At 38.5% G+C, this 17213-nt stretch overlaps 1 protein-coding gene across 1 annotated transcript in view; it reads right to left on the minus strand.

Moving 5' to 3' along the window:
- Positions 1-12827: 12827 nt before the first annotated feature.
- Positions 12828-17213, minus strand: part of RALGAPA2 (Ral GTPase activating protein catalytic subunit alpha 2) — a 409611-nt gene continuing 405225 nt past the window's right edge. Inside the window, exon 39 of the mRNA XM_036748146.1 lies at positions 12828-17031. Coding sequence (XP_036604041.1) covers positions 16877-17031 — 155 coding nt within the window. The 3' untranslated portion in view covers positions 12828-16876. The remainder of the gene's footprint in view (positions 17032-17213) is intronic.

A 17213-nucleotide genomic window follows, 5' to 3' on the forward strand; every position in this document is an offset into this window, starting at 1 on the left:
CAGTCCCTTCTCCCTGTAGAATGTCACTGTTAGGCAAAGTCTCCTCCTCAATCTACCCTGCATATATGACCTAGAACTTGATAATAAGCAACAAAGCTGCCAGTTGGCACTTAGTCTTATATCTTAAACAAGTCTTGGCTATTCTCTGCTGGATTTGAGAGCTCTTCTTACCATGGTGCACAGTGTTTCTCTGTGTTGGAATGTTCCCCCTGGCCATTCTAGTGTTTGCAAACCTTACTGTTTGTCTCCTCATACCAACCATACAGAGTGATCATGCTTGAGGGCAAACTGAGAAATGGCAATGGGGAATAAAGAATATTCCTCCTCAAACAGTAGGTTGGGGGTGGAGGGAATGAGTGAAAATGCAGACATTGCTGGAAAGGGAGGCCAGGGAGGCTGTATCATCGGGGGGAATCAGGTCTTAGTGAGGGCCAGAAGATAGAAGAAGTAGGAAAGGAAAATACTTAAGATGTATGCCTATTGAGCAGGCATCACTGAGAGCACAGAGAAAGGGTTGGGGACATTTAAAGTGGGACATGGTGAAGGCGTGTTCAGGAGAATGGGAATAAAGATAGGGCAGGGGGGAGATGGGAAATGGAATTTTAATGGTGATAGCTGTTGGTTCAGAATCACTGGGAAGGGGAGAGTATGACAGGGTGGGGGTAGTTTGTAAATTGGGGAGAATTTAGATAGGTTTTCACTGTCCATAGAGCTTTGGCTTCAGGGGAATCATTATGAAATCAGATTACTACATCAGTAGGTTACCATTTCTACATGAACTTCCAATCTTAAACTCATTTGTTTGTGAAAATCAGTTATTATTCTACACATGCAGACTTCGAAACAGACTTATTGAAGGAATATACAGTAGCAATTGGCAGGACTGTTCAATCAGAAGTGCTGAAGTTTGACGACTAAGAACAAGACCAACTCCCTTTTTAGCCCTAAAAGACATGAGACATTGTAGAGCAAGGTAAAGGAGGAAATACTTTACTTCACAATAAATGATCGAGGGATCATTTTCTGAAAACAAAATGACAGGTGCTAGGCTGTGTGTGGAGCCGTTGTACTTCAACAGTTCCTCTGTGGCGACCTTTCATACTCTTGTGGAGAGGAATGTAATCTTCTCTTGTGTCCCATTGGCTTCAAACAGAACTATACATAGAATATTCTCTGTACATTCTATATTTACATGTATATACATTTGTATGTCATTTATATTTACTTCTACTTGCACACGAATGATTAGCTGCTGCTAGAGATAGGCCTAGCTAAGTTCAATGAGGTTCATCACTGAAAAACTTGCCTTCTGGTAAATGAATTTTATTCGGTCAGAGAAACTCATTAATATCATCTACTAAGGAATGGGGGTCTTGGAAAATTGAATCATAGCTTTAGCTCTAGAAGAGATCCTAAAAGTCATCTCGTTGAACCTTCTCATTTTACATATGAGAAAGCTGAGGTCCAGAGAGGTGAAGTGTGTGACTTACCTGCTCAAAGTTATATGGGTAATCTGAAGTGGGAGAGCAAGGGATCTAACTCAGCTTCTCTGGTTTCAAATACAGCACTTCATCCATTGTGCCACATTCTGTTTTGTTGGAGAAAACACTATTAAAGCTTCAAAATGCATTAAGACTTTTGGGACACTTTGTATAGCCTTCTGATCCTCAAGGTGTTTGAGAGACAACTTGGCATAGTAGATAGAACATTGGATTTAGAGTCTTGAAGACCTGGTTTTAAATCTTGCCCCTACTAGCTGTGCTATCCTGGATGAGTCACTTAGACTCATTCAACCTCAGTTTCTTCATCTGTAAAATGGTGATGATAATTGCACCTACCTCATAGGGTTGTTGCAAGGCTCAAATGAAGTGATGTATGTAAAGCACTTCGCAAACCTTAAAATGCTACATCAATGACAGCTATTATTATTCCACATAGAGTAAGCCATCTGGACTAGTATAACCCAGGAATGCAGTCAGGACAGATGCTACTGCTAGCCCCATGTTACAGTTGAGGAAATAGTCTTAGATTAAGTGACCTTCCCAAGATCAATTGGCCAGTTTTGGGCAGAGTTGGTACTGAGATCCTTGTCCAATCCCTTTAAGCTATACTGCCATGGCAAGAATAAGGGGCACCCTGATTTGTAAACATCATTATACATTCAACATTTTAACTGCCATTCGCACTAAAATGCAGAAATGGATCCTATTACATCTTTATTCCAGAAACCAATAAAACAAACACAAATAAAGAGGTCTTTTGTCCAGTTGAGAGTTGGTAGGCAGGATATTCACTTGAATTTTGCCCTACTTACAAAAAAGGTTTACTTTTGATCACTTTAAAATGTCAGGAAACTAACTTCTAGAATATTTACCAATAAAAACACCATAATGCATGATAATATACAGAAGTATGTTTTTTTGTATAAGAAGAAGAAGCATTGAATAGTGGATATAATATTGGGCTCCATGTCAGGAAGACCTGAGTTCAAATTCTGCCTCTGACACTTGATAGTTGTATGACTCTGGACAAGTCATGACCTCTTTGTGCCTCAGGTAACTCTCTGGGACTTATCTTGCCTCTTTGGATTGGTGGAGAAAGTTCTTCACATGGATGAAATGACAAAGCCTTAGTGTATTTGTGAGTGAAACTATGAGTATTAGCACAAAGCATATAGGATAGAACATTTTTACTTAATGCTCAGAACTAGCTCACGCAAAGCAGGTGGATTTCAGTAAAAGCTGGAAAGATTGACATGAACTGATGTTAAGTGAAGTGAGCAGAACCAAGAGAACACTGTATATAGTAACAGCAACTCTGTGAGATGACGAATTTTGATATACTTAGCTCTTCTCAACAATACAATGATCTAAGACAATTCCAAAAGAGTCATGATGGAAAAATGCTATCTACCTCCAGAAAAAGAACTATGGAGTCTGAATGCAGATCAAAGCACAGTATTTCATTTTTTTTTTCTTTCTCATGGTTTTTCCCTTTTGTTCTGATCCTTCCTTCACAACATGAGTACTGTGGAAATACATCTAATAGGATTGTACATGTATATCCTATATCAGATTGCATGCCATCTTGGGGAGAGGCAAGGAGAGGGAGAAAAAAATTGGAACTCAAAATCTTATAAAAGTGAATGTTGATAACTATCTTTACATGTAATTGGAAAAAATAAAATAGTATTAAGGGAGAAAAATATCCCCTCCATGTAAAATAAAAACATAAGCTAGCTCATGCAACTTATTTTATTTCTGTAAGAATAAGTAAAAACTCATTGTTTTTTACTTCATGAAGGCACAATGAAAAATGTCAAAATAATTTGAAGGGCATTTTTTCTGCCCTATACTATATAAACTCTGAAGTTTTTCCAAATTTATGTTTTATTTGCTAAAAAATATAGTATTTTAAAACAGGCTCACTGAATTATAAGAAAAAAAGTCACACACACATATATTTACAGAAAGCACCATGGTTTCCAATGGGTTTGTAAACTGAGTATGTTGTGAATTGTAGTTGTTCCTCATCTACACCTCCTGGCTTCTTTCGAATCTGTGCTAAAATAAGCCTTTCCCCTAAGAGTGTCTCTAATTTGTTGTAACTAAATCTTATACGTAGTTGTTTGCGTGTTTTCTCCACCAAGATTCTGAGTTTCTTGAGATTAGGGATTTTTTTTTTTACCTTCCTTTATATCCTTGGCCCTTAGCACATTGACCAGTCCATAGGAGGCACTTAGTAAGTGTTTGTTGACTGTTGACTTATTTATTCACTCTGAAATCATATCCCTGGAGCTTTTAGCCGCATGCCAATTTTTAAATGGTAACAATTGGAATTAAAATCAGTTGCTGTTGTCCATCCTTTGTTCTCAAAGAAGACCAATGACCTCACAGATGTTGCCTTGACCTGCCTATCAAAATCAGAAAACTCTTGGGAAAGTTGTCACGTGCAGGGCACCGACAAATGGGAAATGCAGAAGGTTCTCTCTCATGTTGGGATCTCTTTTTTTGTTTTATAAAATATGTTGTATTTTGTCACTATAGAATGCTGGTTTTCTTCACTTTTGATTAACCTTTTCTTCTTAGCCAATTGGCCGTTTAATGAGGGTTACTTTCATGGAAAAGCAAAGCCTGGTTTCATTTACAACTAGATTCTCAATAATGAACAGGTAGAGTTAAAAAATGTGTGCCTTGGGGCAGCTAGGTGGCACAGTGAGTAGAGCACCGGCCCTGGAGTCAGGAGGACCTGAGTTCAAATGAGGCCTTAGACACTTGACACGTGTACTAGCTGTGTGACCTTGGGCAAGTCACTTAACCCCAATTGCCCAGCAAAAAAGTAAAAAAAAGTGTGCCTAGAAACGTGAAAGTTTCTTGCATACTTTTTGAGTACTTCACTGAAGTTATAACAAATAATTATTACAATACCTGTTTCGATTATATAATATTCCTATTTGGGTTCGTGTAGCAAAATATTGCTATGTTTTCTTAGAAAAAAATTCAGAGTATTACTTTCAAAAATTTTTAAAAGGAGAGGGGCACCAACACATTTCTTTGAATGACTGGTAGATAAAGAACAACCAGGGGGTTAGTAATGGTTCATAATTACAGATGGCAAAATGGTGTCACATTTTTTTTGGAGGAAGTAGAAGATAATACCATTAATGCCCAGTCTTCACTGGTTGAAACTGTTTGACAGATAATTGCTAAAAATGCTCTGCTGGATCAGGGAGGAGAGCTCTTATCAATTTCCAGCTTTTGCACTTAGCCCAGCTGCCATTTCTTTGAAAATATTGATCAAAAGTACTTATTATCATCTGAGTGGCATAACGCAAGTCACTAAGTATTAATGGAAAAAATGTGATTTTGGAAGGATCATTTCTGAAGACTGTGCTCCCTTCTAAGAATAAGATTTGTAGTTAAAAAATAAAAATAGTCTTAACTACTTACCCCTTTCCTATGAAGGAAATTGGAGAGTATAATTAATGCACATTAAAAATAATTCAAGTTTTAAAGGCACAACAGCTCAACTCATCTTGCAATATGGCATTCTGACAAAGGCAGAAATATCACAAAACAGTGGGAAATAAAAAGCTCTATCCTCATACATAGAGAGCCTTCTTGTCCAAAAACAAATTTGTCCAGTGGAGTTCATTTGTAGAGCTGAAGTTTTAGGGTAATTTCCTTTTGATGCAACAGTGTGAGCTGAGGGTAGTAATAGTTTAACCCTGCCTCTGCCTGCTATCATCCTATATGTCTCCTCTGCTTCCCAGCTAAAATCCTCGAAAAAGCCATATACATTAGGTGCTTCCACCTCCTCTCATCTAACTTGCATCTAAGCCCCCTGCAATCTGGCCTTCTCACGTTGGCCCTCTCTAAAATTACCAATGATCTGTTAATTGTCAAAGAATGATCCTTTCTTGGTCCTTCTCTTTCTGGCCTCTCTGTAGCCTCTGACACTGCAGATCACCCTCATTTCTTGGCTATTCTCTCCTCTCTCGTTTTTCATGGAACTGCTCTCTCCTGGTTCTCCTGACTACTCTTTCTCATCTCCATTGCTGGATATTTATCCAGATCACACACAGACAATCCCCTCAAAGCTCTGTCCTAGGTCCATTACTCTTTTCCTTTTGGCTGTCATGTGAGGTGATCTCATAGCTCCCATAAGTTCATTTATCATATCTATGCAGAGAAGCCCAGATCTACGTATCTATCCAGCACCTCTTCTCAGATCCAGACCTACATCACCAATTCCCTTTTGAACATCTTAATTTGAATGTCCCATAGGCATATTAAACCTAACATGTCTAAAACAGAACTCAATATTATTACTCTTAAATCCTCCCCATGTATGAACTTTCCTACACTGTTGAAGAAACCATGATCTTCCCAGTCACCCAGGCTCAAAATCTCAGAGTCACTCTTGTCTCCTCACTCACAATTATCCCACACATCCAACCTGTTGCCAAATTTTGTAATTTCTACCTTCACAATGTCTCTTGCATGTGCCCCCTTCTCTCCACTCACCCATCACCGGTATTCAAGCCCGCATCACTTCTTAACTGGACCATTGCAATAACCTTCTAATTGGTCCTCCTGCCTCAGGTCTCTCCCCAATCCAATTCATTCTGTATTCAACTGCCAAAGAGATTTTCCTAAAATTGATCATGTCACCCAATGAACTCTACTGGCTCTTTATTGTTGCCAGGATCAAATGTAAAATTCTTTGGCATTTAAAACTTTTCACAACCTAGCCTCTTCCTACCATTCTCATCTTCTTATACTTTATTTCCCTCCATTCACTCTTTGATCTAGCTATACTGGCCTACTTACTGTTCCTGGAACATGGCACGCCATCTTGTAACTCTGACTTTGTACTGATTGTCCAACACCTCCCTCTTACCTTGTCTGGCTTCTTTCAAGACTCAGCTCAAAGCCTGCCTTGTGCAGGCGGCCTTTCCTTGTCTCCCCCTTCTTTCCTAGCCTTTTTCTTCCTCACAAGATTATCTTCCACTTACACTTTATGTACCTTGCCATTTTCATGTTGTCTTCTCTATTAGTATGAGAGATCTAAGAATGTAATGGTATCAGCTGTGGAGTATGGGGGAGCCTACAAAGAAGTCATAATGCAAAGGGAGAAGGTTTTCCATTTGCCTTGACTCATCACTTTATAAAGGGAGCAATGATTATCAGAGAAACATTTCAACATGACAGGGTCTTAGAATAAAACTCATTGTGTGTGTGTGTGTGTGCGTGTGTGTGTGTGTGTGTGTGTGTGTGTGTGTGTGTGTGTGTGGTCCAGCTAAGATTAAAACTTAAAATCTGAAGAATGGATTTAGAAGTCAAAAATAGTTTAGATTTTTTTAACTGTTTAAGCCCCAAACAAAAAAGGGCAAAGAAAGGCTACTATTTTGTTGTTGCTGTTCAGTCATATCAGTCATGCCTGACTCTTCATGACTCCACTTGGGGTTTTCTTGGCAAAGATAATAGAGTGGTTTGCCATTTCCTTCCTGGCAAGCTAACTACTGTGCTACCTATCTGCCCAACATCATCATTACCCGAATCTTTGTCTTATCTCTCAAATTGACTATAAATGCATTTAATGAGCAAAGTCTAGGTCTAACATTGCACTGAAGCACTGATTAGGGTACAATATTTGTTTTGTAAGCAATTCTAATATATTTTTCTTACAGGAAGTTTCATGTGTCATGAGACTCAAGTTTTTGCTTTTATTCTCATTGTTAAAGGCAATTAAACAGAAAGCATCTGTGGTCAAGATGACGAAGATTAGTAATTTGGGGGCAAAGTTCTCATTGCTATTATACAAGACACAGTTGAAATGAGCACAATGCTGGGGGTGGGGAGGGCGTCTGCCTAAGTCTCTTCCTACTCCAATCCATCGTGAAGTGCAGGTCCCATCATGTCATCCCTCCTATTCAATAACTCTAGTGCCTCCCTATTGCCTTCATGATTAAATACAAAATGCTTTGTCTGCACTGGCATACACCCATGCATTTAGGGTGGGATATGGATGACAATCCAGCTAAAGTGACCAAAGAGTAGTCACACAGGTGGGAAGAGAATCAGTACACAGAAGTATCGTGAATACCCACTGAGGATGGACTAAGGAAAATGGGCATCCAACAGTGTCACAAGCTGCAGAGAGAACATAAAGGATCTTGAGGTAGCTGGGTGGTACAGCTAATGGAAGGCTGGAGTCAAGAAAACGTGAATTCAAATCTCATTTTAGACATTTAATATCTGTGTGACCCTCATCCTGGGAAGATAATCTTGACTGTACACTAAGGATAAGAACCCGTTAACATTCACTTAAATAGTTACATAATTCTAATATTAGCCAGGAGTATATATCTTAAAAAGATTCTCAACTCCTGGCATGCAGTTAGAGGAAGGAAGTCCAAGTTAAGTTCTGCAGAACACTGCTTTCAGCAACAGTCTCTGGTGGGCATTTCCAGAACCAACAAGAGTTTGTTATTCCAAAATTTTGCCTCTGTCCTAAGTGTTTTCTAATGTTGTGTATCTTGCTGAAGATTTCTGCCGACGTTGAACCATGACAATTTGTGGGTCAGAATCCCTCCTTTATATATCATTTGTTGTTCTTCAGTTGTGTTTGATTCTTCATGACCCCATTTAGGGTTTTCTTGGCAAAGATACTACAGTGATTTGACATTTGAGGAAACTGAGGCAAATAGGGTTAAGTGATTTGCCCAGGGTCATATAGCTACTAAGTGTCTGAGGCTGGATTTGAACCCAGGTCTTCCTTACTCTAGGCCCAGTGATCTATCCATTGTGTCACCTAGCTGCCCCTCTTTATACATCACTATTCAATGAAAACATAAACTATAGCAGGGGGTCCCCTTTGGAGCAAGGTAAACAGACATTTGTTACTACATTCTTGGAATTGTATGTTATGGGTTCTAAGACTAAAGAGCTTTTAAACGGGCATCTGGAAAGTTTAAGATACAGGCATACCTAATTTTATTGCACTTCAATTTACTGTACTTCCTAGATATTGCATTTTTTGCAAATTGAAGGTTTGTGGCATTCCTGAGTCAAGAAAGTATATCAGCAGCAGTTTTCCAACAGCGTGTGCTCACACTGTGTCCCTGTGTCACATTTTGGTAATTCTCGCAATATTTCAAACTTATTATGATTATTATAGTGATCTGTGGTCAGTGATCTTTGATGTCATGGCTCTTGTCATTGTTTTGGGGAACCATGAACTGCACCTATGTAAGACAATGATAAATGTCGCGCATGTTTTGACTGTTCTACTCTCTCCTTCTCCTCTGAGATACAATAATGTTGAAATTAGGCCAATTAATAACCCTCCAATGGTCTCTTAAGTGTTTCAGCGAAAGGAAGAGTTAATGATGTGGCAAATTACATTGTTGTTATCTTAAGAAATTGCTGTAGCCACCCCAATCTTCAGCAACCACCGCCCTGGTCAGTCAGCAGCAGCAACATTGAGGCAAGACCGTCCACCAGGCAAAAGATGACTTGCTAAAGACTGATGGTTAGCATTCCTTTTTTTAGCAAAAAAGTATTTTTTAATTAAGGTATGTGAATTTTTTTAGACATAATACTATTGCACATCTAATAGACTAAAGTATAGTGTAAACATAACTTTTATATGCACTGGGAAACCAAAAAATTTGTGACTTGCTTTATTGTGGTATTTGCTTTATTGCAGCAGTCTGGAACTGAACCCACTATATCTCTGAGGTGTGCCTGTATTAGTAAAGTTTATCCTAGAATCTAAAACCATAAACCACAGTGACTGAGACAGTAACAATGAATAGGAAAATCATTACAGCACACAATTAGTCCAATTGTGTTAAAACAGTTACTTTTAGCAGAAATCAGAGGGTTGACAGGTTGTCAGACCTGTTCCTCCTCAGATTTTTGGGCGAGGATTAGGTATGAATTCACTTGGATAAATGAGAAAGTGGCAAGTCATAGAAGCACTTTATCCAAGGAGTCAGTGATGAGACCAGCCCTTGGGGAATTCTCCTTACTCCTGGTCCTGTTCCCAATCTTCTAGATGGTGGCTCCCTATCTTTTAAAGCAGTTTAACATCAAAAGATGGTACAGTTTTCTGCATAATAGGAATTGTATTGTCATCTGTTGACTGAGGAAATGTAGTATATGGCAAAGACCTCCTATGAAATTATTAACATTTTAAATTGAATTTATATTTCATTCATTAGAGCAGCATTTGCATACATTTGAAAAATAATGAATATATGAACGAGACATCGTTCACTCTGCAGAAATTATATTTGCCTTTTTATTAGTTAGCGGCACTGTACATTTGGTTGCAGCTAAATAAAGCTCAATCTAATCATGCTTGTGCCTGTGTAGATTTACAAACTCTTATTAATAGCTTGGCAGCTCCCCACAAATTTGTAGGCTCAAAGGTTGAGAACTATCGTTCTAGGCTAAGCAAGCCATTGAACTTAAGCTCAAACACTTTGCTGGGAAATTGTACATTAAAAATATGATATGCTTTTAAACAACATCCCTGGTTAGGCAAAGAACATAGGGAAAATCCTCTCTAAATCAAAGCTAATCCCAGGAAAGAAAATGGGGCTTTTGTTTTCCATTTGTCTTTTCATTCACTTATTTAGATTAATGAGTGATTTTAAAGCTCATGAACAAATACAAATGTATTTTGGAGTCATATAGTTATCTTATGGTTCAAAACTTGTCTTGCCCTCCCAAGTTCATAGTGAAATGAACTCCCTCACTATAATTTTAACCTTTTTACATGCATTTATTTTCTTTCCCTCCCATTTTATTCTCCTTTTCTCTGTGTGGGGTGGCAAGACCACCCGAGTACCCCAATAATTCACAGAGGCTTCTCAGGTAGGGACAGAAAAGGAATTACTTTTATTTTACAAATCTCGTGAGATTTGGGCGTCACCTCCACTAGGACGAACTAGTGGAGGGAGGCGAGCTACAGAAGGCAAGGCACCAACAGATATACCCTCAGGCAAAAGATTCCTGCCCACCACTATCCCTCCTCTCCATTGGCTGGGAGGCAGGCTTACAATCTTGGCATGAAAGACTAGACAAAGGACCAGGAAATCAAGCACAGACAATCCAGACATACCTCCTTATTTAGCTACTGATGTGGCGATGATATGGCTAAGGTAAAAGAGAAGGGATGAGGAAGGAGAGGGGGACCTTCCTGGAGCAGAGAATAAACAGCTCACAGGTAGTCCATTATCTCCTTATTTGGTAAAATTCTTGTGCTAGCACCAAGAGAGGGTGAAGGGAGGGGCACCTACGGCTTCAGGCCCTGACTTTCTAGAAGTTAGGTAAGTCGTTACAAGGTTAAATTCCAAGCCTCTCCGATTCCTTCAGACATTCCTTATTCCAGAAATATGAGAAGAGAGTAGCCCCTATATTCTTACCCTGGGAAGTCTTCACAAGTTATATCCCTCTCACTCTAATGGAATAATTAAAAAAAACAAACCTCTAACCTGGAAAAACCTACATGATAGAATGCTGAGTAAGCGGAACAGAACTAGGAGAACATTATACACAACCACAGATATATGGATTCTGTGAGGACTAACCTTGATAGACTTGGCTCTTCTCAGCAATACAAGGTTCAAAGACAACTCCAAAGGACTCATGATGGAGAGAGCTATCTACATACAGAGAAAGAACTATGGGGTCTGAATGCAGATTGAGGCACACTGCTCTCCCTTTTTTTTTTTCTTTTCTTTTGTTTTTTTTTGTTTTTGTTTCTTTGTTCTCATAATTCATTCCATTGGTCATAATTCTTCTTTACAACTTGACTATTGTGTAAATAAGTTCAATGCAGTTATATGTAGAAGATATATCAGATTCCATGCTGTCTTGGGGAGGGAGGGGGGGTAGGAGTGGGGAAGAATATCTGGAACTCAGAATCATGCAAAACTGAGTGCTGTAAACTAAATATAAAATATCTTAATAAAAAAAAAAACCTCTTATCAAGACCATGTCCAAAATGTATCAAGTTTCTGCATTTTAAGTCCACTGCCTCTCTGGCAGGAGGTGGGTAGCATGTTTCATCTCAGTCCTCTGGAATTGTGGTTTATCACTGCACTGATCAGTTCTAAAATCTTTCAAAGTTGTTTTTTTTTTCTTCTAATGTAGTCATTGTAGAAATCAGGCCTCTTTTCAAGTAGCACTAGTTTTTTCAGACCTCTAGAATGTAATCTAACAACTTGCTACTTAATTTAATGTACTAACCACATCAATGCTGCTCAGAAAAGGGAGCTCCTTACTTACCAGAGCATGGTGAAGGCCCTAGGGAATGGGACATGACAGGTAGTTCCTCTCCAGGGGTGGGGAACCTGTGGTCTCAAGGCCACATGTGGCCCTCTAGGTCCTCAAGTGCAGCCCTTTGAATCCAAACTTCACTTCTGGTCCTAAGCTATCAGAATGGCACTGCTGTCTGCCATATAAGATGCTACTGCCACCATTTGTGTATGTCCATTCAAAGGAAGGTAGTATTAAATCTACATCTTTCATTTAGGTCCTTGGATCTTAATGAGATCTGTGATCTGCCTGATGTAGGCTCTCCCTCCACAAGCACTGACTACGCCGGATCTTCATATCCTGTTCAATTTGTAGTCATGTCTTTTTTACTAAATACTTCGTGGTGGAACCCTCTAACATGCTAGAGTCCTGTGATTTTATGTGTGTGTATATCTTGGGGCCCGTCAAGTATTCCTCCCTTTAGCTTCCAATGCTTCTCATTTTATGCTTGACCTAAATGAAACTATATAACAAGAAGCTTATGACACACAAATTATGTAAAAGCTATACATCTCTCATTCAAATATTGGGGACAAAATCCATGAAAATAAATGTGTAGTAGCCATCTGTTTTATCAATGAGAAAACCAGGTATGTAAAACTTTTAGAGGGTGTGGCAGACAGACAGCATCTCGGAGTGGGAGAATGCTGGATGTGATGTGATAAAGCCTATATTTGAATCCTAGCTCAGCTACTTCAATAACCTGGGACAAACCACAACCTCTCTGGACCTCAGTTTCTTCATCTGTAAAGGGGTTGTTTAAGATGAGGTCTAAATCTTTTGTTGACAATCCTATGTTGACATTTTTAGGGCACCAAAGCAGCTGTATCAGATCAAATGAACCATTTTTGGATTTTTTTAATACCATTTGCTTTAACACAGGAATAAAAGGGATTGATTTTGATTAATTAGGAAATGGATGTGCAAACTGTATGCAAATATTTCTATGAAATCAACTTTTATTTTGCTCTTAACACTATGCTTCATGGACAGAGAGAGAATTTTAATTAATGCACTTCTGAATTTGTGTAATTTTGGAAGGTAACCTTTTAGGTCACCATTGGGGAAAATGTCATTTGAATTACATCACCCCATATAAATCTGACACATTTTATTAGTGATTAATAACCACGAACTCCTCACATCAAATAATTAAAGAGTAAATAAATATATAGCACACAAGTGCTGCTTTTCTAAATTACTTTATCAACATACTATGTTATCACAAAAGAGAATCTTAATTCCAAAGTTGAGCTGTAGTAGGCAAGAGGAACAATTTCTTTCTGTTGTTTTCAGGGATTAGGTCTGCCTTTGCCAACAGTTCTTGACCTGCTGTGAAAAAATGCCTGCAAAGGCAGGTTCTATATAAGCTTGCATAAGGAGTAGTGACATCCAGTGCTGGACTGGAAAGTCTTATCACTTTAAACCTTGATGTTGGGTTTTAATTAAATAAAGGAAAAATAAAATCAAAAGCAGATGATACACTATAAGTTAATTTTTACTGAATTTATCAAATACCTTTCCTTATTTACATACACACTAAACATTGTAGATGTGGAAACAGAAAACATTCATTTAATGTATATATCATACAGAGATATTGAATGTAACTAAAAACAATGGCTTGTCCCACATGGAATTTAGTTTCACATATAGAAGAGATAAAAACATAATTATGGAGAAGTCACAGTAAATTTTAAGGTATTCCTCAAATTGTCATACAACATGATAAAAACAAATTCAACATTGGAGGAAGAACAGATTAATTAGACCTAAGGAAAGACCTAGAGATTTTTGCATTGCTATATGAATCTGCATGATTTTTAAAAAATAAGGCTCAGGGTTTGGCCAATCAACACAAGCCACCTAGTCCAAGGCTACAAACCCTACCCTTACCCTGTAGTTCCTAGGGCCTGTGTCACTGACTGCATGCATTTAAAGACACTTGGGAGAGTCACTTGATATGGCTAAATTTTCTTGCTTTTGTCTAGTTTGGGTGTTTCATTTCTACCCCTTTTTAGTAGCACTACTTTTAAGAACAAAAACAGTCCATGAAATTTTGCTACATTAGTTTTTAGCTATAGAGCATCAGTTACATGCCGATGAGGGAGAACTCGGCATACCTAACACTGTCTTAAAGCCAACAAGTCTTATCACATTTAGGTCTAATTAGGGACACTTTAATTCACAGATGGTTGACCTGCTAATGTGATTTGTCAGCACTGGTACCTAGGGGTGTGTGCTGACTGATTATCAACTCAATTTTGCTGAAAGGCATTTATTATGAAGGTGCAATATTTGCTTTTCTAAATGAGATAACGAGCATTTCCATTTGCCACCCCAATAGTAAAAATGATAGTAGTTCATTTGTACATAAAATTATCTTCCTCAAAAAAAATCTCCAGATTAAATGGTACCAAGCATGTAAATCACTTCTAGTAAGAACTAATTTTTTTTCTTTGTAATTTTTGGTTATAAAAATTGCAGATGAAATTAGCTCCTCCCCTTTTTTTGCCACAGAAAGTAAAGCATGAGCCAAAATAAGACTGTGCCTGTCCTGAAGCAAACTGCATTTTAGAACCAAGCCTCTGATAATCAGAGTTTCTAACAGGAACATCAGCCGTCTGCCCTGATGTATCTGAAATACATCGGCATAAGCTTGTGGTTCTGTAACATAATAAGTAAGAAATAAAGGGACGTTAAGTTGGCCCTCTAATATGTTGACATGCATCATCATCACTTCTAGAAACCCGGTTATTTCACATGCTTTCATAATACCTGATGATTACATGTTCCTCAAAGAGTTATCTCAATGAACTCTGGGCCAACTCCAAGTTTAGAAACCCTAAATTTACTTAGCCTATTAGGTTCTTCTACGGTGTTTAAAAACCAGAAACAATAAAAAGCTAAAAGGCTGTTTGCCTTTGTTTCAGGTGTACATTTAAAACACAACAAAATGGGGATGAGGTATTTGCTGGCATAATCAGGAAAAAAATCCTTGAAAATCAACTAATCTTGATACTATGATAAGGAGCCAGAGAATACTTACATAAATAGACTAGTTTACAAAACAAAAACGATCTGAAGTGGCTGAATTTTCCCTTATGCTCCTTGAAATGTCCCAACTACCTGCCTACATCCAGGTTACACACATACTACTTTTTTTGGTGGCATGTCTCTAGCAACTAGAAAAGAATTCTAATTCCTAAACTCCTTATGGTACATAATTCAGTGGCCTTCAAAGCAACTGATTAGAAGGTCTGAACCCTTCCTACAGGGTACTTAGAGGTTTCCTGACTCCTGACTAAGCTCACACACATTGTTAAAAGTCAGGTGAGGGCTTTAGGCTGACTCCATGCACAATGAGTTCTACTGTTTTGCTTGTAGTGCCATCCAAATGGTCAAAATGGCTGTGTACATAGGAACAGATTAACTGGACAGATACCATTTCTGCAGGCCTTCACAGTAACCCTCAAACAAAAGGTGTCAGGAAGGTATTTCACAGAACTGCATGAAAATATAAAGGGGAATGAAAAGAAGAAAAAAGTGAAAGAGGAAGAGTTAATATCATCCATATGATCTGATTTCTTCTGTAACCTTGAGCATTCATCACAATACCAGCTGCCAGTCCTGACTTGTTCACACTCATCTCCCTGTCCACATCCTTCACTGACTGGGTTTACTTCTCTTGGTTTGTGAAAAATTTCAAAGTTGGCTAATGAGGATCTATGCACTTTGGAGATGATCTTAAAAGAAAACGTACTGGGTGTCCTAAAAGTCTTAGTGCAGTTTGAAGCTTTAATAACTAGCTAGTAGGTCTCTTAACATTAGCCAATTAGAATAAATGACTGGGGCCACAAAATGTGGTTATTTATCTACTCAGAAGCTGGGTTAATGCCAGGCAATTCTCCTTTTGTGTTATCAGCCTCTCATCTGCAATAGTGTACTTCATACCTGGAACATGGTGGGCCCTATAGAGACACTTGATGGTTTTTATCTCTGCAATACGGCATCTTGCACAAGGCTGGCTTTCAGTGTGTTTGTGCCTTGCTTGAGAGGCTGAAAGAATTGGAATCTATAGGCTGACATTCTTCTGTGGTTATAGTTATGTTGGTAGGAATGCTCAAGTTAAGATTTGGGGCATAAAAGGAAAAGTGTTCCTAGCAAACAAGGCTCTCATGCATTAGAACTCAAGGCCTTCAAGAGTGCTAGTCACATCCTAGTTAGCTGCTGTTATAATGACAATATCTGCATGAAAACAGATTCCAAAGTTTGAATGATGGTCAAGTAATAGAGGTTACAGACTCATATTGCAGAACTTAAACTATTTGTTCAGCTAAGCAACTTTTGCTTTTCCATATGAAAGATTATCAATGAATGAGGGTTTGCTATAATTTGATTTGACCTGCATTCCTAGAAAGTTGTATCTCCAATGCTTTGATATCTCTCAGCGATGACCTGGAAGCTCTACAGACTATCATTAAAACTTATCCAGTGCTAGTGGGTACCTGGTGGAAAATTACATCCTGATATCTGACTAGGTAGTGAAGTGAGTGAAACAAAATGAAGTGAAATCACTTCTGGGCCATGAGGAAAAGCCCTTGGGGAAAGCCAGTTTTCTATGATGATGAAAGTTTTTTTTTTTTAACTAAAACACAAATCCTAAGATCTGAGTGAATATTAATAAAATCAATACAACCAAAGACAATACCATAAACCATTTGCTTCAATATCTGTTTTGTATCTTCCTATGACAGTTGTGCTTCTGTCTATAAATAAGAAAAAAGTACTTGACTTATACACAACCTGTTATCTGTGATACACATCAAAAGCCATGTAGGATCCCTTGTACTTGCTGTTCCTAGTCTAGGCACAAATAATGCACAAGGGAGAGTGAAGTGAAACTTGTGTGGTGGTGAACTTTTCTTCTTTGGAAGGAACTGTGATCTTACAGCACAAAATCATCCTGTGAAGGTCAGACAATCGTTGACATAGACTATTTTGAGTCAGCTCAAACATTTTCTTTGAGTTTCTAACGTACTTTAATTTGAGGATTTGCTGAGGGCACTAGCAGAACGGCGAAGTTTCCCAGAGCTTTTGAGTTTGGGGGCACGAGTTAGTGATGGAGACGTTTGACCAGCCAATTCTCCTCCAACAGAAACAGGAAGGTCAGCACTCACACTGGTGGTGAGACTATCTGCAAAGAAAGCAGAGAAAGAACAAAGGAAAGCAGAGTTAAAGGCTTCTTTTCTTCAATGGTCCAAATGGAGAAAGGCTGGGTTCATGGGAAAGGGGACTGTAATCTCAGCTCAGCGTAAGGTGGCTCTAGCCAGCTTCTCATTCAAATAGGCGTCAAGCACATTAGTATTTTCTTTACCC

Source organism: Trichosurus vulpecula, chromosome 3, assembly GCF_011100635.1.
Source record: "Trichosurus vulpecula isolate mTriVul1 chromosome 3, mTriVul1.pri, whole genome shotgun sequence".
NCBI lineage: Eukaryota > Metazoa > Chordata > Mammalia > Diprotodontia > Phalangeridae > Trichosurus > Trichosurus vulpecula.